We start from the raw sequence: 26,853 nt of genomic DNA, 5'->3' as shown, positions 1-26,853 counted from the left end.
CTTATTGTTTGGAATTTTTCATATTTTTTTTTTTTTACCATATTCATTTTTTATAAATCTGCCAATTGATATCCTCAATTCTAATCTAACATTGTTAAAAACCTAGTTTAATGTTTACTATTTTTCTTTTTTTGGTTTTTTGAGACAGGGTTTCTCTGTGTAGCCCTGGCTGTCCTAGACTCGCTTTGTAGACCAGGCTGGCCTTGAACTCACAGCAATCCGCCTGCCTCTGCCTCCTGAATTCTGGGATCAAAGGCGTGTGACACCACACCTAGCTGCCTTTTTTTTTTTTTTTTTTTTTTTTTGGTTTACTGAAGAAAGATTTTTAATTTTAAAAAAATATTTATTTATTTATTTATTTAAGACAGGGTTTTTCTGTGTAGCCTTAGCTGTCCTAGACCTGCTTTGTAGACCAGGCTGGCCTCAAATTCAGTGATCTGCCTGTCTTTGCCTCCTTGGTGCTGGGATTATAGGTGTGTGCCATTGTGCCTGGCTAGGTTTTTAAATTTAATAAGGTCAAATCTATTTAACTGTTTATTAACTTCATCTTTGAAAACCCTCTTTAAATCCCTGTATACTGTAGGCAATATAACGGGAGGTACGGGCAGTAAGAGCTATATCCCTCTAAATCCTGCCCTCTCTGTGGGAAAAGTCTCCCAGCCACAGCCCACTGACTTTGGCTTGTCCTTCCCAGGGTTGCAGCCAGTGGACGCAAATGGACATGATCTTTACCAGAGCCAAAGCAAATGATTTGAAAGCCAATGGTAGGCTGCGGAGACATCTCAGGGGATGAAGCACATGTGAGCAAGCCTAACAGTGCACTCCATCCCTGGGTGAAAAGCTGGATCTATAATACAGCACCCTAATGCAGTGCTATAGCAGAAACGAGAGACTGTGCCTCAAAACAAGATGGAAGAAGGGAGCCAACTCCTGGAAAATGTTCTCTGACCTCTACACACTTGAGGCATCGCCCTCAAATGCAGAAATAAAAGCAACACTGCCCTTTCCCTGTTTCCATAGAAAGGCTGTCTTAGAAGCGCTGCTCTCCTTCAGTGGGGATCCAGGAAGCAGCTGGCAATGAGGATGAGATATGAAGATAAGCCATGGCAACTGACTGTCAATGTACAGCCTGAAAGTGAGAGGAAGAGGTCATGCTGTTGTAAGGCACGAGATTCCGTAACCTGTTACAGTAAGACAAAATGCTTGTTTGCCAATTATCTTTACTTTGGAATAATTGACAAATCGCACACCGTAGAATTTTTGGACTCCTCAATTTTTTCCTATCCGAATTCAGGGTAAGACAGGCTGTGTTAAATTCACACAAGAATCATTTATTCTGGTGAATACTGTTCTAACTTGTCTGCTGAAGAACTTACAGTAACAATGATACCAATATATTGATTCTGGTGGCATAGTTTAAATCAACTACTACAGTATTCATTACTTTTGAATCTCTTACTTCACCTTAAAAATTGGAGTTTACTTCTCTTGACCCTGAGCAAAACGGTTATCCCAGGAAAGCATCCTACAGTTATTTCCTAGTGCTGTGGATCCTGACGCTGTGCTGTTTGTTCACTTTGCTTGGAGGCATAGCAGGAAGTAACAAGTTTACAGGGTTTGTCACCAGACACAGGTTCAAACTGTCTTACATGTTTCTTAAAATACAGGACCTGTGACCTGTGTTTACCTTTTCTCTGATATTTTCCTTCTTTCTCCTCTGCAAAGTGGGGTAAGATTCCCTCATATTATGAGGACATAGACAGTCTCTCTCTAACCCGAAGAAGACCGGGGGATGAGCTCAAGGGTCACCTACTCGGCACAGGTAAAGGTAAATGAGCCACGAGGCTTGTCGGGTGTATGGGGGAGCCTATGCTTTCCTCACATGTGTCACAGAAGCCAGATTCTAGCAAAGCTTAAAAAGTAACCTAGGAAGAAGAAAGGGGACTACTTCAGAGTGTGGACAGTTTCCCTTTAGTGGAAAGTATACCTAAGTCTAAGCAAAAACATCTTATAAGAGTCCATGTTTTTAAATCAGGCAGCTTTATAGACCTCACATAAGCAAGGATCTTAAGCACTGTGGAGGTAGTAGGATGTGTTATGGCTTCACCTGGAATGTTCCTGAAAAGGCTTGGCAACAAAGCAATATTGAGAACTTACTTAATGATGTGGGTCCTCACTTATCCATGGGTAAGCTCGTAACTGCGCAGGAAGGTATGGAGAAAGTTGGGAGGTGGAACTTAGCTGAAGGGAAATGGGTATTTAAGGTAATTTACAGTCACTTAAAATAACTCATATTCACGCACTCCTATCAGTGTGTGGCATAAGCATGTGTAATGCTCACATGGGCACGTGTGAATAGGTGCATCTGCTTGTGGAAACCAGGTCAATATGAGTGTCATTTTCTACCATTTCCTACACTGCCACCTCTTCACATTTACTTGTTTTGTGTGTGTAGAGGGAGCTAGAGGTGTGTCTGTGCCACAGCACACAGGAGAGCAGACGACAACTTTGGAGACCATTCTCTTTGCGCCGCGTGAGACCCACTACCAGTCTCTAGCCGCTTCTCTACCTCTGCCCCAGTTTGCTAAAAGGTGGGGCCGCTCTGCCCCACTGCAGGCCCCTGGCCATGATGCGCTGCCTCACCAAGGGCCCCAAAACAACTGTACCCAATGGCCATGACTGCTAAAACTCAGGGTCAAAATTAATCTTTTCTTCTTTAAATTGACTTCTCAGGTATTCCATCAGAGATTTTAGAATGCTAACACAGAGAAAGTACAAAACTGAAAAGAAAATAAATGGATATTTAAAGAGTTTGTAATACTCTACGTGGGAAAGGTTTAATGCTACAGGCTTGGCTGGCAGAGGTTTATAACCTCAGTTACTCAGGAAGCTGAAACAAGACTGAATGTAGCCTGTCTAGGCTACAGAGGGAATTCAGGTCAATCTGGGTAACAGCAAGATCTGCTCAGAGTTTTAAGATTATAAAAGGGTTGGGGTTGGGTATTTGTCTAACATAAAAATGCCAGTCCCCAGTACTACAAGGGGAGGGGGAAAGAAGCTTCAGTGCCGCCACCTCCTGAACCTCTCTATCTCTGTAAGGAGATGGACTTTTATTCAACAGAGCCAAATTACCCAGGCATAATCTAAAGTCCTTTAAAAATAAATTTCTGATTACTATGTCTACTCAGAATTGTTTTTGTTAGTAGGTGATAATGTCTTAAATTTTATAATTAGGGTTTTACTTGAGAGTTCTTAAACATAATTGTTTCTTATTTTAGAAAAGGTCAACCAAAAATACTTTAAAACTAAACAGATTAATGTGTAATTTAATTCGTACTTTCAAATAGATTTAAATAAGAGGCATTTCCATTTCTATTATGACTTAAATACTTATAGTTTTTTGGTGCACAATAAAGGTCACCAGGCTTTTTTCCAAGTTTCCTCTACTATCTCAGAATGGTTTTCTCCTTTTTCACAGACAGATATAATGTACCAGGACTGCGACAGTAAAGACTATTTCAGGAATGAAGAGGCTGGCCCGCCAAAACACAGAAGTGCTTAAGGAGAAGTAGCATTTCCTGGAGACGACACTTACCAAGTGCTATCTTACCCGACCCTTAGCCTTAGCTTTGGGTGCAAGGGGGCACTTTATTTTACTTAAAGGAAGAAACTCAAGTTTAGAAAGTTATCGAGTTCCTCCAGAATCAGAGCTAAAGGATGAATCCAGGACTTGAAGCCACATCTTCTAAGTACATTTCCGTTTCATTTACTTTATCATAGTATTCACATTCTTGGGGTAAAAACAAGAATTTCACTGATTTAAAATTATTTATATATGGAGAGGAGGGGTTCAAGACAGGGTTTCTTTGTCTTGGAACTTTTTTTGTAGATCTGGCTGGCCTTGAACTCACAGCATCAGCCTGCCTTTGCCTCCCCTCTCCCCACCCTGATTGCTCCACCACACCCCGGCTTCAGCTAGCTTCTATCTTTATACATACACTTGATTCTTTCTTGGTTTTCACCCACCTTCCAGCCCAGAGCCTGTTCTTTTTGCATGTTCCTGTGTGTGGAGGCTATCTTCCTTGTGCTGCTTGCAGCTTACTCTTGAGACAGGGTTTCTTAAATCCCAGAGCTTACACGTGGACCAAGCAGTTTACCTGCCCAGCTTGCCCCAGGAGTCCCATCTCCATCACCAGCCTGGAATTACAGCGCCCCACCCAGCACCTCACGTGGGCTTCAGGGACCTGCACTCCACTGCTCTTGCTCACCTTAACCAGTGAGCCACCTCCCCAGTCCATTTGTTCTTAGACGGCAAAAATCTCAAAGCATCTGAAAGAAAATACGTTTCTTTTTTTTTTTCTTTCTTTTTTTGTTTTGTTTATTTTTTTCTGAGACAGAGTTTTTTATTTGCTTTCATATTTGTTTATTTTGGTCTTCCAAGCCAGGGTTTCTCTGTGTATCCTTGGCTGTCCTGGACTCACTTTGTAGACCAGGCTGGCTTTATCAGGAATATCATAGTTTTTAGAATTATTCTATTTAAAAGATAATTTGGATGTTAAATTGTTATTCTGAGTAAAGAAAGCACATGCTCCCTAAGGCCAGGCATGGTAGCACAGGCTTGTAATCCCAGCTCTCACAGACATGGCAGGAGAATCAAGAACTCTGGGTCATTTGATCCACACAACAAGACTCTGATTCAAGAAAACAGAACAGGAGGCTGGAGAGGTCAGCAGTTAGGGCACTTACTACTATTTTTGCTGAAGAACCTGGTTCAGCAGAAGGCACCCACACCAAGTGGCTGACAACCACCTGCCACTCTAGCTCCAAGAGGTCTAATGCCTTCTTCTGGCCTGTGGGGGCACCAAGTATATGTGTGGTACACATACATACATACGAAAATATAAGTAAACTTTTAGAGTAAAAGTATATAAAAATACAGCCGGGTGTGGTGGCGCACGCCTTTAATCCCAGCACTCGGGAGGCAGAGGCAGGTGGATTACTGTGAGTTCAAGGCCAGCCTGGTCTACAAAGCAAGTCCAGGACAACCAAGGCTAACACAGAGAAACCCTGTCTTGAAAAACAAACAATATATATGTAAATATAAAAGGAACTATTTACCAAAATGGATACCATATATTTATTACAAATAAATGTAATGCCAATAAACTAGATTCTAAGGTTGGTACACATACAGGATGCTTATGAATATTACTTTTGAATAAAATTTTAATTAACCTACCCAGTTGGCTGGAATAAAGTACAAATTCACTAAAGCTATGTATTATATTCTAATGGAAAAACTATTAAAAAAAAAAACCATGATTGAACACTGATCTAAGTCCCATTAGCCATCTTATAAATGCAGCTTAATAAATAAAGAAGCGTTAGAAAAATCCATTAATTCTACCAGAAAAAAGAAAAGTCAATGCAACAGAACCTCCTGTAAGCAGATGTAAAGGCACACATGGACGAACTTATAGACGTGCCTGGCCCACAGCATTTAAGTATCTGGAACATCTGTACCTGTTCTTCATTAGACGAACCTCTCTCTTCCGCGCTGCTTCTTCGGCAGGCTGTGTGGGGAGAGCTGGGGAGGAAGCCATAACAACCCCAGGGGCAATGGTGCTAGTGGGTGCTGTGCGAATCTGGTATGTTTGGACATCGCCAGAGGCAGCTGAAAAAAAGAGTGAACAAGGTCTAAGACACAGAAACACTACAATTTAATTCAAGTGTGTGTCAATCAATCTAAACATAATTAGATTAGAAGGGAAGCAGGGAACATGATTCTGGCTAAAAAGAAAACTCTAATTTCTTGTACAATCAGTACAGGTGCAGGCAAGGATGTCTTGGTGCCTTTGCTGAGTCTTATGTTACCGCTGTATTGGAATGCAGATCTAGTCTGTGGTTTACATGCTTACCAAGCTTAAGTCTAAAAGTGGGGCCCAACATAGATGATCTTCCTAGACATAGTCCTCAGTGTCTTCCTCTGATTTGCATAAATTCATATTAAGAAATTTCAAGTAGACTCTTGCCACGACATAAAAACGACCATGATTTTTCATAAAATAGCAAAATGGAAGAGAAAATAAGCATATGGTCAACTATTATACATTTCCAATTCAAACAAAACTCAAAAGTATGAAAAAATGGACTATTTGATGTCAATCATGGTATATGTAAGGATTTTTAATGTAAGTGATAACTAAAATGCAAACTGGATTTTTTTTTTTAAATTTTCTGAGATGTCTCATTGTGTAGACCTGGCTGTCCTGGAACTTGCCATGTAGACCAGGCTGGCCTAGAACTCAGAGATCCACTTGCCTCTGCCTCCCAAGCACTGGGATTAAACACATGAGCTACCCCGCTCAGCTTTGAATTTTCTAACCATACTATTACTCATACGTGAAAAGAAATATAATCAGCACTAGTTACTTATTTGCTTCTAAAATCAGCTTGATGATACACTGTCCTAATAAATAACCTAACACTAGATGAAAGACTTTGAAGGTCTTTATAAAATCATCCATATCAGTTAAAAATACCAATTGTATTGTTTGAAGGACAAATATTTATATACTAAACATGTTACCATATTCAAACTGACGTTGAGAATTCAAATTCACTGACATCCTGCTTTACAATTTTTTTGAGTACCTGCATGTAAAGTGAAAAGGTGTTTTACTCCCACTAATAAGCAAAGTATTTTTTTCAAATATCATTGGTCTAATATCAAGATATATAGTATAAATAGATTAGGAACTGTTAAATAAAGGACTTCCTGCTTGGTGTTTTGGTATCATCCCAAAGTAATTTTCCATGGTAAAAGGTTATAACTCTCATGAATACAGGCAGCCATTTGTTATTATTAACAAAAATATTTTTAGAAACAAATGTTATTATTTTTACAGTCTATAAATTTTTAATCTGGTATAAGCTATGAACTGTTCGCATGAATTAATGGAGAATATTCTCCAGACTCCTCAAATTGAGGGAAAAAACTAAAATCCTTCAGTCCACTGAGGACTTAAGGACAATTTGTTCTCAAAAAAGCAGCTGATTTACACAATGACAGAGGTTCTGTTGGAATCTTTTTATCTGAAATCAAAATTGATGACTTTAGAAAAAAGATCTAAGTTGCTTTTGAATAAAGATTAAAGACAAAACAAAACAAACAAACAAACAAACCAGAGAACAGAATCCCCTGAAAACTGTTTAGTGACTTAGCACCCATGAAGAGGAAAGAAGAGGCCCACAGTAGCTGGTGTTACTCAAGGCCACAGAGCTAGCCATGACTTCCTTAGTTTTCTTCTATCCCCGACACTGAAAGTATTAAAGATAGGTATTACCCCTTTGCATCGGAAAGATAGTTCTTTTGTTTTTTTAAAGATAGTTGTTTTTATGCCATGACATTTTCATCCAAGTAGAATAATGGAAATTTTTTTGAGAAATATTTATTTATGTATTAATACATATCTAAATCTATACTGATGAAAACTATTCTAATAGTGCTTTGCAATATACTTACTTTTCATGAGTATACACATTAATTTTAAAAAGAATGTATCATACGTATGAATTCTTAGTTCTGTTACCTTGAACAACAACTTGGTTGCTGGGCACTAGAATCTGCTGTCCGTCAGTGGTCTGTGCATACTGTAGAATAGTAGTGCCCGGCTGAGTGGCAGCTGCATTGGTCATGGTTAATGTCTGCAGGCCCTGTACCCCATCGGTACCATTGTTAGCCAGCTGTATTGCTCCTCCCTGGGTAATGGCAACTAAAACCCAATGAATTTTATTGTTACAAGTTTAGTTAATACCACATAAGACTTTTAAAACACACTAAACTCATGCAATTAGCAAAGCATAACCTAGGAGAAGTTATTCTAGAAAGTAACATCACCAAGAAAGACTTGGTATATTCAAGTAACTATGTATTCAGGAAACCATATCCAACTTCTACTATTTCTACAAGTACAAGAAATATACCCTATAAACTGTACTACAACAAATAATGAGTAATAACAATATAAAAAGTAAGTAAGAAACTCAAATTTGTTTTGAACTTATTTAAACTCCAAGGAGGTCCTGCTTCACGATAGTGTTCTTTACAGCACCGTTAATTGTCTCGTATATACTGTTTAATATCTACTGCCTTAATTGCAAACACATTTCTTGTAGGTAGAAAATTAATTAACATAAGAAGCTCTCAATAAATGTGTGTTAAAGTATAATTAATACACCCATTTGTTAGTGAATGCAATTTATAAACTGTCAGTAGTGCACTTAAACAGCCATAAAAATGGCAGGATACCTCTCAAGGGGCTAAGGCAGAAAAATCACATGAGTGTAGGAGTTTGAGACCAGCCTAGGAAAAATAGTAAGATCTCGTCTCAAAATAAATAAACAAAATAACTAATATTTTTAAAAAAAGAAAAAGAAATCAGTAATACAGACAGAGCTTGCATGGACGTTCAAGGTTCTGGGTTCCGTCTCTGGCACCTACCACACATCATCATCCCCACCAAAAATCTCATCAATGAAAGGCGTGAAATTCCCCAGACCTTAGTTATTATGGGTGCCTCATGAAGTTTAAAATTAGAGCCCCAAATCATCACCACGATAAAGTATCACTAGTTCTAAGTTCCATCTCTGAGTCCTCATATAGAGTCTTCCATTGATGATTGACGATTAAATACACTCACCACTATCTGGCAAATAAAATAATAAATACTTAATAGACATTTCATTCTTAAAAGGCCTAAATCACAGTTATACAACAGTACATAGAAAAAGTTGATTGAAAGGTAAGTTATTACCTTGTTTGGAAGACATAATCTTTTAGACACCAGAATTGAAAATATGAGTGAATCCCTGTAAAAGTAACTTTTATTCTCCTTGCTCAATTGTTGTCTGGGAGGCTTACTGCATCCTTCTGCTAACCGAGGCCTAGTTCTGGAAGCTTTTAGCCTCCATACAATCTAATCCAGGCCTAGAATGTTTTCAGCCTCTGAGACTTACTGCTTAATGAGCTCACCCTTACTTGTTCTTTCTGAGCTCTGGGCTGGCTGGTTCAACTCAGGTGTTCTGGCTCACACTCTTCTCCCAGCTGACTTATTTAATCTGGCTTCTCTCTCCGCCCAGAATTGCTCTGTTTGGCCTCAAACTAACTCAGCAATCTGCTCTAATCTTCTGGCTCCTTCTCATTTTCTGGTCCGTTCCTGTCTTCACCTGTGGTCTCTCTCTGTAACCCATCTCTCTTATTTCTATCCTGGTAAAACTGTCTCCTCTCTCTGTAAAACTGCCTCTTAAGTAGCTTCCCTTTCCCCTCTCTTCTCATGAGAGTTGTGTGTATCCTATTCTGTCAAATCTCTGATTTGTCACCTTTTCTGCCATTCAATTAGACATCACTTTCAAACATGGGTGCTTCCTCCTACAAACTAACTTTACCTTTGCTTGGGATTAAAGGCATGGACTACCATGTCTGAACCTGGCTTTGAACTCCGATCTGTTTGCCTCCGTCCCCTGGATTAAAGGTGTGTCTGTATTCCAGCCTGATCACACAGACCTAAAAGATCTTTGAATGTGATCTCTTGCCAGCCGGATCACCTAGAAGGTGTTTGGATATGACCATCCTCTACAATTTCTCCTCAGATAAATCTAAGGATCAAGTTTTCCAGAAGACTAAAAAATTATAATTTTCCTGAGCAATTTAATGATGTATGTGTGCACATACAGCCATATGTGAAGAGCTGGGAATCAAACCCTCACACATGGTAGTAATGCACTTTATCAACTGAGTTATGTTCACAGCTCTTCACAATGAGTTATAATTGCATTTAAAGGAAAGTGTAAAAAAAAAAAAGCAAAGTTTAAAAAAATGTACTATCAATGTATTGAACCTAAATTTGTTACTATTTATCAGAAGTAAATTAATTTGGGATGGATTATCAATTATCTCTGGGAAATTATACCATCCTAAGTAATGTGTACATAGAAAACTGATAATTCATTGCTCTATCAATAGGTATGAGTTTATTGTTATTATTTGGTCACTTCATCAAGATGATAAATTGTGGGAATTAACATACTAGCATATACAATCCTCCTATGTTAAGAATTATCTTACAATTAATTTTGTAAGATTACTTGAAAGGGTCTAGAGAGATGGTCGAACAGTTGGGAGCACTGGCTGTGCTTTCAGAGGATCTGGGTTCCATTCCCAGCACCTATAGGGAGGCTCACAGCCATCTGCAACCAGTTCTAGGGGATCAGACACCTCCTTTTGGCCTCTGCAAGGCACTGCACACATCTGATGCACAAAGAAAAACATCCATGCACATAAAATAAAAATACATGGGGTGTTGGGGGACGGTACTTACAAGAAATTTTCAAATTCAAATGTATTTAACTCCAATTTTTTTCTTGGTTACATAGCAATGAGCTCAAAGTGAAAGGAAGGAAGAAACTAGACAGGAAAAGATATGATCTAGTCCATTACACAGTCAGTTGATTTTGTTCTTTTTCCTGGAAATCTAAAGACACCTGCTCTTAAATAACAGATGTGTAGGTGTTGTAAACATTAATTAAGGTCACATTTATATGGCAATTGTAAGTCTCATCTAAGATTTAAACATGGTTTTAACTGTGTTATATTTACTTGTATATTGATTATTTCAAAGTAGTTTTGACAAAAGCAAATGCATTAAAACCTATAACTCTTATCTCTAGGTGTAATTACTACCAAGAAATACAATCATGTTATATTTTAACTTAAATAATCTAAATACAATTAAATTGATTGATTTGCTGAGATCCTGTACAACATATATTAGGACAGCTTATGGAAAAAATAGGATAAAAAAGAAGAGATATATACAATCCTTCCTACTGGGAAAGGATGAAAAAGAGGTTTACAGTTTATAGATATTACAAAACCTCTGACCCTTAAGTTTTGATAACCATGTTTTACAAGTTTAAAAACAAAACAGGGCTGTAAAGATGACTTAGAGGTGAAGAGCACTGACTACTCTTACAAGACTTGAATTCAATTCCCAGCAGCCACTTGGTGGCTAATAACAATCTGTACCTTCAGTCCCAGAGGATCCAAAGCCCTCTTCTGGCCCTTAATGCAGGTAAAACAACCACACACATAAATTAAAGAAATGAATTTAAAAATAAGTTACTAAATAAATAAATGTATTCATGATACTGTCTCTTTTTTCTTTTAACATTTATTTTCTTATTTATTTGTCATGTATACAATGTTCTGCCTATATGTGTGCCTGCCTGCCAGAAGAGGGCACCAGATCTCATTATAGATGGTTGTGAGCCACCATGTGGTTGCCAGGAATTGAACTCAGGACCTCTGGAAGAGCAGACAGTGCTCTTAATCTCTGAGCCATCTCTCCAGCCCCATTATGTTGTTTCTTAGTTGAAAAAACAAAAATCAAGAACACAATACTAAATCAGTTTCATCAAAGGCAACATGCATGTACAAAGATGATAGCAGATAAAATAAATAAAGCTTTAACAAAGTCCCAAAGTATAGTACATTTAAACTTATCATTCAGTTGCTGGAGGGGTTTTAAAAATAATGTATTAAGGGCACTGCTTGGTAATCCAATACCTCTTCCTTTCAGCTTCTGTAAGTCTCTTCTAAAAACATCATTCTTTCTAGTTCAAATGAGACTTTCTGACAGGAATTTGTTATTCCCCCCGTGATGGAGGAGAAAGAAGTCTTGCGCAATGTCAGAAAAGAAACATGAGTTATTAAACTTATTTGGATATGAAATTATCTTAAACACACACACACACACACAGAGAGAGAGAAAGAGAGAGAGAGAGATGGGTGGGGGGGAAGATGTACCTTTTACAGTCGCCAATAATTTAAGAAAGAAAAAAACTCACCTAAGTTCATTTAGCTCAGTTATCAAAAACACCCTCCCCAGGGGTCAGACAGAAGAACTGGTGGCTAAAAATACTTAGTCGTCTTGTAGAGGACTCAGGCTTGGTTCCCAGCACCCGTGTTTGGTGGCTCACAAGTGCCTGTCACTCTAGTTCTAAAAGATGTGATCTATAGGCTTTTCAGAGCAGCGGCACACATGTGATACATAGACTCATGCAGGCACACATATAAATAAAAAGGCTACATCTTTTAAAAATGCCCTCCCTTATAAATAGTATCAAAACTTTCAGTGTTGGAAAAGCTAAAACTTTGCTTTAGAAATCTATTTTAAATACAGCAGGAATGCAAATTACAGGCAAGCAAACCAACATTATGCTGAAATTAAAAAGCTAGTAATCTGTGTGTGAATCATGTAAGAGGCCATGTTGGAAGGCAAGGATATAGTAAAAGAAAAAAGAAAAGTGAGATTTCCACAAATGCCTTGTATCAACTCAAAAGTACTTTCTTATGGGTTCAGTTCAAAGACCCCAAAAGGAAGAAAGATGGAATTCAGTGCAGAACAGATATGAATGAAGGCTGTAACGGTTGTGAGAAGAGACCTTTCCTTTCAAGAAAGCAGGCAAGGCTGCAGAGATGGGTCACCAGCTAGGTGCACTAATTGTCCTTCAAAGCACCTGGGTGTGTCCTCAGCACCACATGGTGGTCTATAACCATCTGTGACTCTAATCTCAGGAGACTCTCACGCCATCTTCTGACCTCTGCAGGCACCAGGCCCCCACACGGTACACATTCATACATGTAGGCAAAGCGCTAATACACAGTCATTTTTTTTCTTTTCATTTTATCTTTTTGTTTTTTGAGTTAGGGTCTCTATGCAGTCTTGAATGTCCCATAACTAACTATGTAGATCAGGCTGGCCTCAAACTCAGAGGCTACCAGCCTATGAGTGCTGGGATTACAGGCAGGTGCCACCATGTCGTTGGCACACACAGGATTTTTTTTTAACTAAAGAGCTGACAGTGCCTGCCAGTGTTAGCAATTATGTTTATAGTGTCGTAATTCACTATGTACTTTTTATATAAAAAGGAGCAGTGGCACAGGGTGTGGTCGTGCATGCCTTTAATCCCAGCACTTGGGAGGCAGAGGCAGGTGGATCTCTGGGAGTTTGAAGCCAGCCTGGTCTACAAAGGGAGTCTAGGACAGCCAGCTAGGACTACAAGAGAAACCCTGTATTGAAAAGAGAGGGGGGGAAAAAAAAGAGCAGTAGCTAAATATACAGGGAGACCATAACGAGACTACTCCTACCTCAATCACTATCCACAAGGACATTTTTCTTAACGATTTATTTATTTTCTTTTATGTGCATTGGTGTTCTGCCTACATGTATGTCTGGATGAGGTTGTTGGATCCCATGGAACTGGAGTTACAGACAGTTGCGAGCCACCATGTAGGTACTGGGAACTGAACCAGGTCTTCTGGAAGAGCACCCAGTGCTCTTAACCACTAAGCCATCTCTCCAGCCCTAGCACAAAGATTTTTAAATGCTATTTTTAGAAGGTGAGATTACATAAAAATAGTTAAATTGATGGCCCTATTTCTAGCATTATAAACAGTATTTCCCTTATCTGGGAAAACAGAAACAGAAACAAACAAACAAAAAAACCCTGACATCATCTCACAAAAACAAAAAAACCCTAACATCTTCTCTTAGCATTATGAAAACTAAAATCTAAGACACTTAGATCCCTCAAACCTTTCAGACTTCTTCATGCAACTACACTAAACTGAAGAAAACGTAACTGACTTACACACTCATGTACCCCTAACAAAGAAAGGAAAGCCCTTCACTACAGATTTCTGACAGTAGGGCAAACAGTGACGGCAACAAGAGCCTTCGCATTTATCACTTTTCATAACAGAAAAACTTGTTACTCACTGTACTGCCCACTGCTAGTTTGGTAAATCGGAGTTGGCACCGTTACAGTGGTGATGGCAGGAGCCGAGGTCTCCTCTTCTGACTTTTCTTCTTCAATCCTTGGCACCCCTGGCGCATCAGAAGATAAGTCATTCAAAATTTTCCTAGAAAAGTAAGGAGCTATTTTAATTTAAAAAAAAATTCACTAAGTGTAAGTAATGAAGATCAGAAAACTGCTAACATATAGGACAAAAGTCTAAATACATGAAGTACATAAATAAAGTCCAAGCAAAGCAGGGACTTCAAATATAAGAATTAGGTGGTGGTGCTGAGGAGGGGTGTAATAAAAACTATGCATGCTTGCTTCCTTTCTCCCTCTCTCTCCCCCCTTCTCTTTCTCTCTTTCTATGTCTTTGGGAGTTTTCTCTGCCTGTGCCTGGTGCCTGCAGGGGCAGAAGAGGCCACTTGCATACCCTATGACCAGAGTTACAGACTATGTGTCCTGGGAATAGAACCCGGATCCTTTGGAAGAGCAGTCAGTGATCTTACTCTCTGGGCCATCTCTCTCTCTCTCCAGCCTACACCAGCCATTAGATATTTATATTTATTTCTTTTGTTGTTTTGTTTTGTTTTTTTCTGCAAGACATAGTTTCTTTGTGTAGTCCTAGCTATTCTGGAAATCACCCAGTAGACTAGACTAGCCTTGAACTCAGAGATCTGTCTGCCTCTGGCTCCCAAGTGCTGAGATTAAACACTAGCCCAGGCATCTTACTTTGGTTTTTAAGATGGTGTCTTATTATGAATCTCAGGTTGGCTAAATCACAATCCTCCTGCCTCAGCCTCCCCAGAGCTGGAATTAAAGGCATGCACCCTGCATACCTAGCTCTAAGTATGCGTATTTATAGATAACGATATAAGACTACAACACAAGGAGACGTCCCTTATTCAGATGATTATGAGTGGCCTTGAAGCAGTCTCACAGCCTAACCCAGCTCCCTTCTGTGTTGGAACCCAAGCACACCGACTGAGACCCTACTCACATTCTAGCTCTGTGTACTCTACACCACACTAGCTGGAGAGAGTAAGTAACTTTTTGAAATAAATTCTCAATCCAGGATAAAATTTTTGAGTAACTGGTTTATTTTATAATCTGTTCTGGAGATTTTGCAATTATCACTACAGTATCACCCTATTTATTTCAACCCACTTCCTTTGCCTGTTCAAGATTCTCATTCTCCAAGTGCCAGGACATTTATTAACCCTATGTTTCTATCACTTGCAAATTTGGTATGTTTTTCCCAGATCAATTACTGGTGAAAAATATCAAGCAAAAAGAGACTAAACAGATCACCTTCCAGCTATATACAAATTAACTGCTTTATAAAGATGAGTTGGTCCAATAAAAACCTATTTTATGTTATCAATCAACTTCATTTTTTCAACCTCATAAGCATGTTTTAAGCAACTGTTACATAGCTTCCTATAATCTAGATATAAAGGCTACAATTCAGAATTCATAAACCTCATATAAATAGTATCTCATAGGAGAATTTGGGTATAAGGTAAGGTAAGAAAACATTACCCTTTGTAACTCTTCTCTACATGTGTTATCTCTAGAGCTTTCATTTGATTAGTAAAGCATTAATTATTTAAATAAATAACATTTGCTAGGATTTGGGCCAGAAAAAAAATTTCAGGCAAATACTGTCTCCAATATACAGTGGGTGTCTTTTGTTTTTTTCCTAAGTGTGAGTGTGGTAGGAGGCACGTGTGTGGGGGTCATGAGACAGCGTTGTGGAGTTGGTTCTCTTCTTCCATCCTTACATGGCTGAAACTCAGGTCACTAAGCTTGAGCAAGCATATTTATCTACTAGAGCCATCTGGCTGACTTGCAGTTATGATTCGCATAGGGTTTAAGAGAAGTCATGTGACTTATTTCTTAATACTTTGCTGGATTTGCTTCAGGATCAAAGGTGTTACATACTAACGAGATATACTTCAATGTCTCAAAATCTAACCGTTGCTATATTTAAAACAAAAGCAAAGGGCTGAAGGGATGGCTCGGCAGTTACTGGCTTCAACTCCCACACCAATGGCAGCACACACTGCAACTCGAGTCCCAGAGGATTTGGTATCCTTTTCTAGCCTCTGCAGGGACTTCATGAACACATGCACAGGAATACATTCAAACACACACATAAGATAAAGACAAATAGTAAAGATTATACATATAAGTGTCTATAATATATATCCCACAACATAAAATTTCTTAAGACCTCAAAATTAATTCTCTAATAATATTTAGAATTTGTAATTGGGTAAGGATAGAAGAGCTCCGTAATAATGATAAGTACCTGGAGGAAGGTACGGCATCAACTACTCTTTCAAAAAGCAAAGGGAGCCGGCTGGAGAGAAGGCTCAGTGGTTAAGAGAACCGGCCACTCCTCTCTAAGACTGATTTTGATTCCCAGCATCCACAGTGACTCACAACCACGTGGAACTCCAGTTCTAGGGGATCCAATATCTTCTTCTGACCTCTGTTGGCACCATGCACACAACTGGTATATAGACATATGCAGATAAAATATCCATACACATAAGGCAAAATAAATCTAAAATAAATAATAGAGAGCAGGAGGAGCTTACATAAATAGACATAATTTAAACTATCAGGGAAGGTAACTACAAAATTCTGAAGTTTACTGAAATCTAAAGTAAGCTTATGAAATTAGTGGGCATGTTGTTTCTGGATAGACTTAACATGGAGCCAACTGATACATGTACTAATAAGTGTTTTGACCTTCCTTCAAGGCATAAATTAGATAGGTATATCAAAGTTGAACTCAAGCAAGAGGATGTTAACAAAGTACTACCCTGATAACTATTTAAAACATATTTTTAAATTTTTTTCCAAGACAAGGTTTCTCTGTGTAGTCTTGGCTGTCCTGGACTCCCTTTGTACACCAGGCTGGCCTGTAACTCACAGTATTCCACCTGCCTCTGACTCCCAGAGTGCTGGGATTACAGGTTCCTGGCCTCTAAACTATTAAAAGAGGTGTTTGCAAAAGACTATGACTTAAAAATTGCCTGTAAGTATATCAATATTATACCCCAAAACAATGCTAGAACTCAAATGTACCCCAAACTTTTTAAAGGAAAAGCAGCAGCCAGCACAGCTACACAACAGACGCAGGGAATGCTTTCCCAGAACTGTAGGAGCAGTACTTCTCAACCTTCCTGAGCCTATGACCCTTTAGTGCAACTCTTCATGTTGTGGTGACCCAGCCAAAAAATTATTTCATTACTATTTCAGAACTGTAATTTTTGCTACTGTTATGAATCATAATGCAAATATCTGCTCTTCAATGGTCTTTGGAGATCACGAACCACAGGTTGAGAACCACTGTTTTAGAGTAAGTAGTCTTATTTTGTATAGAAGTAACTTAAGAGAAATAATCTGCAAGGTTCTTGCTGGAACAGCTTTATTGGTGTTCTGCTATCTTTACCAGGCAAGTACTAAGCCTTTCTGCATGGCCCTCACTCTATTAAATTACATACCTGTAGGAAGGCCTCCTTGAAAGAATTTCCCTTCGTTTTTGGGAATCAGTTACACTATCCACAGACTCCTGTGAATCTTCACTTTCTGCAATAGTTGAAATCTGAAAACAAAGAATAACTTTATCTTGATTATCAAATTTAGTTCCCATAAAATTTTAGATCAATACTAAGGATGTATATATAAACCTTATACACATTTCAGTTTTTAATGGAGACACCTGCACCAATAAAACTCATCTACAGACCAAGATGATGTCATGGAAACAAAAACCTTTGTCCAGAAAATGTCTTTAACTTCTCCCAAGCAATCAATCCTGATATATCACCAACAGCAATTATTTCTTGCAGTTGTTAGAATACAACTGACGACCAAAATAAGGTTCCTGACATGAGAACAAACAGTTGCCCCTAAGTCTATAGCAATAGTATTTTCCTGTAATTGTTGTGCAAACACATGTTTAGAGTTGTACAAGTAAGCCAGTGATTCTTTACCATATTGTAGACTGTCTGTCTTGGCTAGTTTTATGTCAACTTGATACAAGCTAGAGTCATAAGAGGAGGGAGCCTCAGTTGAGAAAATGCTTCTGGCTGTAGACAATGGAGAAAATACAGATCTGGCTGGAGGCAAGCCTGTGGGGCATTTTCTTAATTAGTGACGCATGGAGGAGGGCTCACCCCATTGTGGGTGGTGCCACCCCTGGACTGGTAGTCTTGGGTTCTATCAGAAAGCAGGCTGAGCAAGCCATGAGGAGCAAGCCAGTGAGCAGCACCTCTCCATGGCCTGCGGCAGCTCCTGCTCCCAGGTTTCTGCCCTGTTTGAGTTCCTGTCCTGACTTCCTCTGATGATGACCAGTGATGTGGAAGTGTAGACAAATGAACCTTTTCCTCCAGGCTGCTTCGGTCATGGTCATTCACCACAGCAACAGTAACCCCAATAAATACATGGTTGTTTCCTCCAGGTCAGTAAGCACCCTCTACTGCACATACCCATGCTCACGAGAACAAAGGTGCCATTCTACTATTCTTTTTGAGTAAAACTTCAAGGTAATGAACTATGTGTTTCTATTAAGGGCCCTCAGACTGGAAAATGAGTGTGAGTGCATAAAGGCTGTGTGGGGCAGCAGAATCTAGAGTTTACTAATAACATTATGTGCCAGATTTCATACTAACGCAGTCCATTATTTCATACAGTAAACATCAGGAACCAGATGAGTCCGGGTCTTATGCTCACTGAAGAAGAATCAAGTTCTTCTAGTTTATCCTGCAAGGGCCTTATGTGCTTTCCTCCATGAGGTACACATGATGCTGTCACATGACAAGCAGACTTCAGCAAGACAAGAGGGCCTATGTGGGTTAGCACCACCTCAGAAACAGTCAACAGCAGCAATACACAAAACCATATTCAGACAAACTTGAGACATGCCAAAGCTCAAGGACTCCAGGGTGGACACCCTTGGCTTTGATAGCACTGCATGATGCATATGCTCACTTCAGAGAGAAATAAAGAATGCTTTAGCTATTACAACCAGCCTCAGCCTCCAAGTATCTCCACACAAATGTTCTCACAGATAAACAGAAGATCAGAACCGGGGGGAAAAAGAATAAAGAAAGTCAACAGTCAATAAGTAAATTCTTGTGGGCACTACTATGTCAAGAATAATTATTTTTGCTAATCTTAGCTCCCCGTTGGCTTTCTTTCTACCTCTGCTTGGCTCTTACAGACGATATACCCTATCCCTACAACTATCTTATTATTTTTCCCTGGGGGGAAAAGGGTAGCAGAGTCTCTCCTGGCTACTCAAGCTGGCCTCAAATAGACAGTCCTTCCAGCCCTGCTTCCAAGTGCTGGAGTTACAGATATGTACTACCATGCCTTTGCTTGTAACAACCACCAGGATCTTAAGGACACACACTGACACAGGAACACCTCATTCATGTTCAAACTCAGTGAAACAAGCTCTCGGAACTGGCTACTCACATGCTGGGCTTGGGGATGGAGCTCAGTTGGTGGAGTGTTTGGTTAGCATGAGCAAAACCCTGGGTTTGATCTCCAGCACCATATCAAAGTAGGTACAGCGGCTTGTGCTTGTAAACCAAGCACTGGGGAGGTGGAGGCAGGAGCATCAGTAGTTTAAGGTCATCTATGCCACATAGTAGGTCCAAAGCCACCTTAGGCTATATGATTTAACAACAAAAAAAATCAAAAACTAAGTACAAATTGGCTTTGAAATGTAATATTGCTTTTTTAGTTGCAGCTTTCACACAAACTCGGTAGATTTTGTTGCCCTTCTCCTATCTAAACCATTTTGTCATTTCAGACAGAAAGGATTAACTAAAATGAGAAAAACCCAAACCACGTGACTGTAAAACGGACCAACACCAAGGAGCCTGTGTTCCACCGTTATACTTGGACTGAGATGATTATGACGCAGCACTTCTAACAAGTGTGGCAATCTGGTGTGTGGGGGTGTTAACATGGAAAGAGCTATGCATGTGGGGAAAACTCTGTAACTCTCTATTTTGCTGTGATAGAAGCTGCTCTTGAAAAATGAAATCTTAAAACATGCAGGATACATGCTTTTTATACTAATAAAATCATCAAAATCCAACTTTATAACTATTCAAAAACATATAATAAATTAAAAGTAACCATGTAAAATGTAAAAACCAAATACAGGTTCCACAATTATCATATGCTAGTAACAGAATCCTCCCTCCCGTCCTCACACCTCCTGTCATGTCTCTTAAAGCCTGACTCCCCAATTTCCTTAAATAGGTCTTTACATTTGGTCATTTCTAAGAGTCTGGACATTTCAAAAAACCGAAACCATGATTTAATTTTATAATTTGAAATTTCAAAAGAACTATATATACAGTGACTAGAAACTAAGAAATGATAAAGCATTATTAAAACTATACAATCCTTTGTAAACTTAAGTGTTTTGCTTGGCTGGGGTTAAGACTCCTGGCTTAGATAATTTTGCACTCAATGGATCAACAAAGCTTAGTAAAAGCCTAGAATATTGACTTAAAACTTGATATAGTTATCTCCCTTAAAAATAAGAAAACCGAGGGTTGGAGAAATGGCTCAGGTAAGAACACCAGCTGCAATTCCAAAGGACCTGGGTTCAATTCCCAGCACCCACATGGCAGCTCACAACCATTACTAACTCAAGTCCCCAGGACACCCTCTTATGGCATCCACAGGTACATCTTGTACAGGCATACATGCAGACAAGTAAGAAAATCTCACATGGGCATATATATTTATTTGTAAATTTTGTTTTATTTCTTTAAAAAGTTCTTAGGATAGGCTAAATATTAAATAATTTAATTTATTCAAGTAGAATTAAGTTTTTCACTAATAGTAAGAACAATATTATTAAATGTGCTTCATTAAAATATAATTAACAGCCAGGCATAGCCTTGCTTGCCAGGCCAGGCAGAGGTGACACATGCCTTTAATCTCAGCACTCAGGAGGTAGAGGCAGGCATTATCTGTGAGTTGGGAGCCAGCCTTGTCTACAGAGCTAGTTCTGTGACATCTAAGGCTACACAAGAAAACCCTGCTTCAAGAAAAGAACAAAACAACAACAACAAAAAAAACAAAAATGAAGCAAAAAACCAAACAAAAGTATTATTAATCTCTTTCAAGCGTGATTTGGGTCAAGTACAAAGGTGCATGCCTTTAATCCCAGCACTGAGGCAGAGCCTGACAGGACTGTAGTAACAGTACATAGTGACACTTACCCTGCCCACCTAGGCTGAAGTTTTTGGAAATGTGACTAGATACCTACCAGTTTGAAAGAGTACTCCAAATGCAGAGATTAATAAAACTAAGCGCCTTTTAGCTGTGCTTTTAAATTTTTCTTTTTCATTTACATCTATCAATGAGGTATGCTGTCCATGAGATTGATCCAGTATATTTACCTCTGAATCTCAGCTCCTTATTGTATTGCACTCTATCAAGAAGGTATGCCTTCTTTCTTATTTGCACAAGATCTCACTATATACAACTCTGGGTGGCCTGAAACTTGCCTTGTAGAAAAGGCCAGCCTTGAACTCAGGGATCCATCCCCCTGTCTCTGCCTCCCCAGTGCCAGTGTTAAAGGTGTGGTCACATGCCCAGCTAGTTTTACATTTAGTAGGAAACTTCAAAAGCTACTGAGATTAAGACTTCTGATACAACCGAGAAAAATCTAAGGCTTGAAAGTATATAGATATGAATTTTTAAAGAAGACAAATGTACATTCATTGTTTATCATGAAAAGGTTACGAAAGCATTTTTCAATTTCTCCCCACAGCTTGTTTTTTTTTTTCTAAAAATTAATTATTCTTCCATTTATGGCTAAAACATCCCCTCCCCCAAATGACAGTACAGATGAATTTCTATTAGGTAAAATATCCCTTCAAAGCCTTGCTTGCCAGGCCAGGCGTGGTGGCGCACACCTTTAATCTCAGCACTCGGGAGGCAGAGGCAGGCGGATCACTGCGAGTTCGAGGCCAGACTGGTCTACAATGTGAGTCCAGGACAGCCAAGGCTGCACAGAGAAACCTTGTCTTGGAAAAACAAAACAAAACAAAACAAAAGCCTTGCTTGCCATCATCAAGAAGATCAGAAACTTTGGAAGATGTTGTCTTGGACGAACACAACAAAAGCCAAACATCCCTTCACACCCAAACCCACTGCCCACTCTTAAATAGACGACAGTGATGCTGTTGATGGCCACAGAACAGAACCACTATGTTGTACAAGGTTTTTACTGTTGTCTCCATTATATCACAAAGTATTAAAAAGAGTCTATCAGCATTGAGTCTCCAACCACTTTCCTTCTCCTCCTCGCTGGCTTTACTTAGGTAGCCAGCAGCCTCACGCTATTCTTTCAGTTTCCAAGCATCCTCACTTCCACATCTTTGGATTGTTTTTATCATTGGCTCAGCTGCCTTTACTGCTTCTGGCCTCTGCTCACTGTGTTCCCCAACCACCTGAAATGAGTTAGAGCACCCTTCCTCTTGCATCGTTCTCTGCCCTTTCCCCTGTTTGTTAACCTCTGCAACACTTATCCTCACCTGACGTATTTTATTTTCTCATAGTATGCCTCTCTTCACTCAAATGTGATCTTCATGAGAACAGAGATGTACTGATTGTTCACTGCTGTCTTTGATAGCACCTAGAACAGTGACTGGCACAGAGCATGTGATCAATAAACATTTTCTGAAGAAATGGATATAATAATTTAAAGTTATAGAAACCTATAAATCCTTGCTGGTGCATTTAGACAGCACTATTTTGAAATGTGGCGCAAACTGATAACTCCACTACCAACTCTATATACACTGTGAAACTGCCATTATTCTTGAAGAAATGTCACATTATCTGTGAGATGTGATATATACATATAAGAATAAATTAGAGCAGTAACGTGTATGTGAAATATTAACATAGCTCAGTCTCTAATATTACGACGTTAAATTATATCAGCAGAAGTCCTACTAGTCTTACTCTCTCATGAGGAGATACGTATCTTGTATATTTTGGAAACTTTGTTATAAAACACTAACGTTCTACCATCTGGAAGTTTGAGGGACACTTTCACTCTGTTTGATAACCTCTTGTAAACCACTACTTCCTAGTTATTAACACTAACCATTGCTAGCTGGCTCAGATAACGATCAAAGTTAAACACATCCTCCCTGGTTTAGAGTGTTTAATGAAAGAGAAACACGCATTTACATCTCCATATAGTCCAGGCTTCAAGGAGTCCAACTTTTCTTTTTCAAACATTTGTTTTTGGAGTTATAAGTAGAGCTCACTATAATGAAAAATGTATCCTTGAAAACACAAATAAAGATTTCTATCCAAGTTAAGGACATTTATTACCTGGATTTAAATTATTTTGCCCCCAAATAAGATTAAAATTAAGAATATAAGCAACAATTAAACATATTTTCTTAACTAAAACTGTAATACACAGTTTGTATTTCGTAGCCTAGTTTTATTTATTTTTTTAACAAAAATCTTTTGTAAGTGAAAAAGAGAAAATAAGGGCCATTTATGTTCAATGTGACGTGACTTATTACTATCCAAAGTCAGTCTGATCTCTACAACTCGTGACTAGCAGGCCAAGTCCTCCCCACTATGTTCTAGAGAAGAGTTCAGGCCTGGAGTTAGTAATGAGATATATGGAGGATGGCAAAGCAGCGCTCAGTGAAACAGAAACTAAGGCGAAGGCTACTTCTTACCATGGTGCTTTCTCAGAAGTAGGCCTTTCCTCGGATGATACTGTCACCGACTTGTTAATAAATGCCAGTATCTTCAGGAAACTCGTAACTTCAGGATTTTTACATGACAACAGTTCTCTACTTCCTTAAGTGTTAAAAGTGAATCAAACACAAAGGCAAGAAAGAGAAAAGTAGAGGACGTAACAGCATCTCAACAGCTCTGTGTAAAGCTCATGAACCTGACATGGTAACAGTAACGGAATGGTTCCAGGAAAGGAGGAAGCAAAGCTCCCCTTGGCAAAAATATCAGTCAGCTCTGGCTACCATACAAGGAAAACACAACAGTTCTCTCTCGGCCAGAAGCAAACAACCAAGGCTGAGCAAGAGAAATCACACGTTACACCACACACTAATAAAGAGAAGCTTGTTGAACCTGGAAATTTTCTTTAAAGTAGGAAGGGTGTGGGGAAGAGAACAGAGAGGAAGTAACTTGACAGAGAAGAACTAGATCGGCTTTGTTCTTGGAAACGCTGGTCACCATTTTTAAAAGGCATATATCCTCTGGCCTGCCACACAGTACTCAGCAACTAGGCTTCATTCATATGGAACTGTACAGTCCTCAGCAGGTAAAGCTTTCTTTCTCCTGACGTGATCTTGCAATTCTGGACTGCCAGTTGGAGGAGAAATGTCACAGAGGAGTTAAGCAATAACCAAGCGATGAGTAGGTACAACACCAAGGCTTAGAGTTTGACTCAAACCTTGAAATTCCACGTTCATAGAGAAGGACAAAGACAGAAATAATTTCTCACCTTCCTTTCTAAAAATAGTTTTCTTCAAATCTAGGACCTAGGACTCACCTGAGTTCCGGAGAAAAGTCTTTTTAAGTCCTTACAGGAAGACTGTGAAGTAAAAAATATGAAACGGGAGGCTGGGGTTATGGCCTACTTGCATGAATGTTCACTCTTTTTTTTTTTTCCTTCAATAAGCTGAACTGCAAGAATTACCCTGCTCCTGCTCTTGGGTCCCTAGATCTACGTAGTCACCTTCAGACGTCTAGAGTGCCTTTTATTCCCTTCACCCCAAAAGAGCAAAGCCGCCGAAGAATCAAGATAGTGTATGTGACACAATCACGAAGCCTTAGGATGCACCTCCTGAATGTATTATTATTTAAAGTTATATACTCTTCACAGCCAATATGATGTCTGATGTGATCTCTAAGTACAAATCCTATCACAGGTAAGGTTATCAAGTAATTTTTATTAAGCCTTTCCCCATACAAACTTAGGTTCATTTTAAGTTAACTTTCCTTAATTGAGGTACATCAGTCCTATGGTCTTTCCCAAATTTTTCCATGTATCACATGTATTTAATATCTAGCTCTCTAAAGAAATGCTTTTTTTTTTCTATAGCTTAAAAAAAAAAAAGGTAATTTTCTTTAGGCCTGCCCTATAGATACAACATAGTTCTTCACTATCAAGTAAAATCAATCTAAACTAGATGTGTCCTTATTTATACAACTAATGAAAGGAGACAGAAATGGCTAAAAACAAGTTATTGAAGTATACGCAGAACTTTTTATGCACATACCTGAACCGTTTGGACTTGTGGAGACTGAATGACTGATGGCTGGGCTGCCTGAATGACTCCATGGACTTGGACTGTCTGCCCGTTGGGCAGCTGTACTAAAGTTACAGTGGGAGCAGACGATGTCGCATGAGCTGCTGGCATGGATACCTACAGGAACATGGACAGCAATTACCATCACGGAAACCTCAGGGGCTACTCAGGGTTAATATAAAGTAAGTCCTAATAAGCAAAAAAATATGACCTTCCTACTTGATAAGTATTTCAACAATGTGGAAGAAATCAATGACTTAATACTCTTAAATACAATTCAAACCCTATAACTCACCCTCCCCTCTTCATTTCATCCCGTCCCAAGTGACAGGAAAATAAACGCCAGTTATTTTACATAGCACCAAAACACGCAATGGGAGGTTAAGAGACACCTCATTCATATGGTACTTTTCAGTTTTCGACCTGCTTTTTTATATCCAATTTTCCTATTCTTCTTTAAATTAAAGGCTAAGTGTAAGGATTATCTTTACTTAAAGGCAAAACTATGCTAAGAGATGAATTCACATAAGGTCAACATCAAACATGCTGGCCGTAAGCATAAATGTATTCAGAATACCCTGGTGTTAAACCATGTTTTAAAATCTTAACTTTTCAAATCTGGGCAAAAAGAAGTAAGTTTAGAACAACGAACTCTAAGATATACATTTTAGTATTCTACTTTAGACTAGCTACAAGCATGTCTTTTCATTAACAAGAAAGTATATGCACTGTAATTAAAATTTTCAATTCCTCCCATTCCAAAAAACACTAATTTGGTAACAGGCAGATGAATAAAGGAGCAGAGCTGAAAGAATATAAAACTTTTTTTTCTTGAAGCACAAAAAAAGGCAATTTTAATAACTCAATATCCAATTCCTAAATTTACTGACATGTCTATCAAATAGTATTTATCATTCCTAAGCTCCAACATAGTTAAAATAGAAATTTTATTGCTCATTTGGTAAATAGTAACCAGGAGTCATGTACCAAGAACAATGTTATAATAAAAACCATAAAAATGGGAAAGATATAGGTCCCTGCTTTCAAAAAAAGTTATTGGCCCGTGTGCAGCATGTGCACACAGACACGGGCATGTGTGTATAACGGAGGACAGACAGACACTGCTGCTCAGGGTCAGAAGTAGAGACACAATTAACAGATCTGAAAAGGCTTCTTTCAATGGTCTAGTCATAAAACCTCTCTGTGTGTCACATTAAAAAAGCTTTCAAGCTGGGTGTGGTGGCACATGCCTTAAAGCCCAGCACTTGGGAAGCAAAGGTAGGTAGTTCACTCTGAGTTCCATGTAAGCAGGTGTACAGTATGATCCTGTCTCAAAACAAAAATCCTGTGTTTTATTCAACATGCGTGGTACCTGTTCCTAATAGTAACACTAAAGAGGTTGGAGCAGAAGGATTGCAGTAGTGCAAGCAAAGCCAGACTGAGACCATTCAAGGCCCTATCTCAAAAACAAAACAACTTTGATTTATTCTGAGAATATAGGAGGAATTGCTAAAGGGTTTTTTGAACTAAAAAGCATATGGCGAGGTCTGAATTTTAGCTGAATGACAGAGATACATTCAGAGAGAGAGAAAACTGGAAATGGGGTACCATGAGAAAGCCTATCCATGAGAAAGGT

The 26,853-nt window shown here is 38.9% G+C and overlaps 1 protein-coding gene across 9 annotated transcripts in view; it reads right to left on the bottom strand.

Moving 5' to 3' along the window:
- CREB1 (cAMP responsive element binding protein 1) overlaps positions 1-26,853 on the bottom strand; it is a 60,383-nt gene that overhangs the window by 9,435 nt on the left and 24,095 nt on the right. For 3 of the 9 annotated variants that reach the window (XR_014778709.1, XM_084779301.1, XM_084779298.1), the window contains 6 exons: positions 25,188-25,334; positions 24,458-24,499; positions 17,379-17,479; positions 13,842-13,984; positions 7,593-7,775; positions 5,524-5,674 (listed from right to left, as the gene is read on the bottom strand). Coding sequence is in view for 8 of the 9 variants with exons in the window: in XM_084779298.1 (XP_084635424.1) it covers positions 5,524-5,674; positions 7,593-7,775; positions 13,842-13,984; positions 17,379-17,479; positions 24,458-24,499; positions 25,188-25,334 (767 nt within the window). In the remaining variant the exon portion in view is untranslated. Of the gene's footprint in view, positions 1-4,756; positions 4,851-5,523; positions 5,675-5,918; positions 6,028-6,589; positions 6,655-7,592; positions 7,776-13,841; positions 13,985-17,378; positions 17,480-24,457; positions 24,500-25,187; positions 25,335-26,853 lie in introns of those variants that run through there. The other 6 variants (XM_084779300.1, XM_084779302.1, XM_084779299.1 and 3 more) reach the window with 6 other exon arrangements.

Source organism: Acomys minous (genome assembly GCF_964271855.1).
Source record: "Acomys minous genome assembly, chromosome: 4".
In the NCBI taxonomy this organism is placed as follows: Eukaryota; Metazoa; Chordata; class Mammalia; order Rodentia; family Muridae; genus Acomys; species Acomys minous.
This window is presented reverse-complemented; position numbering and strand designations above follow the sequence as displayed.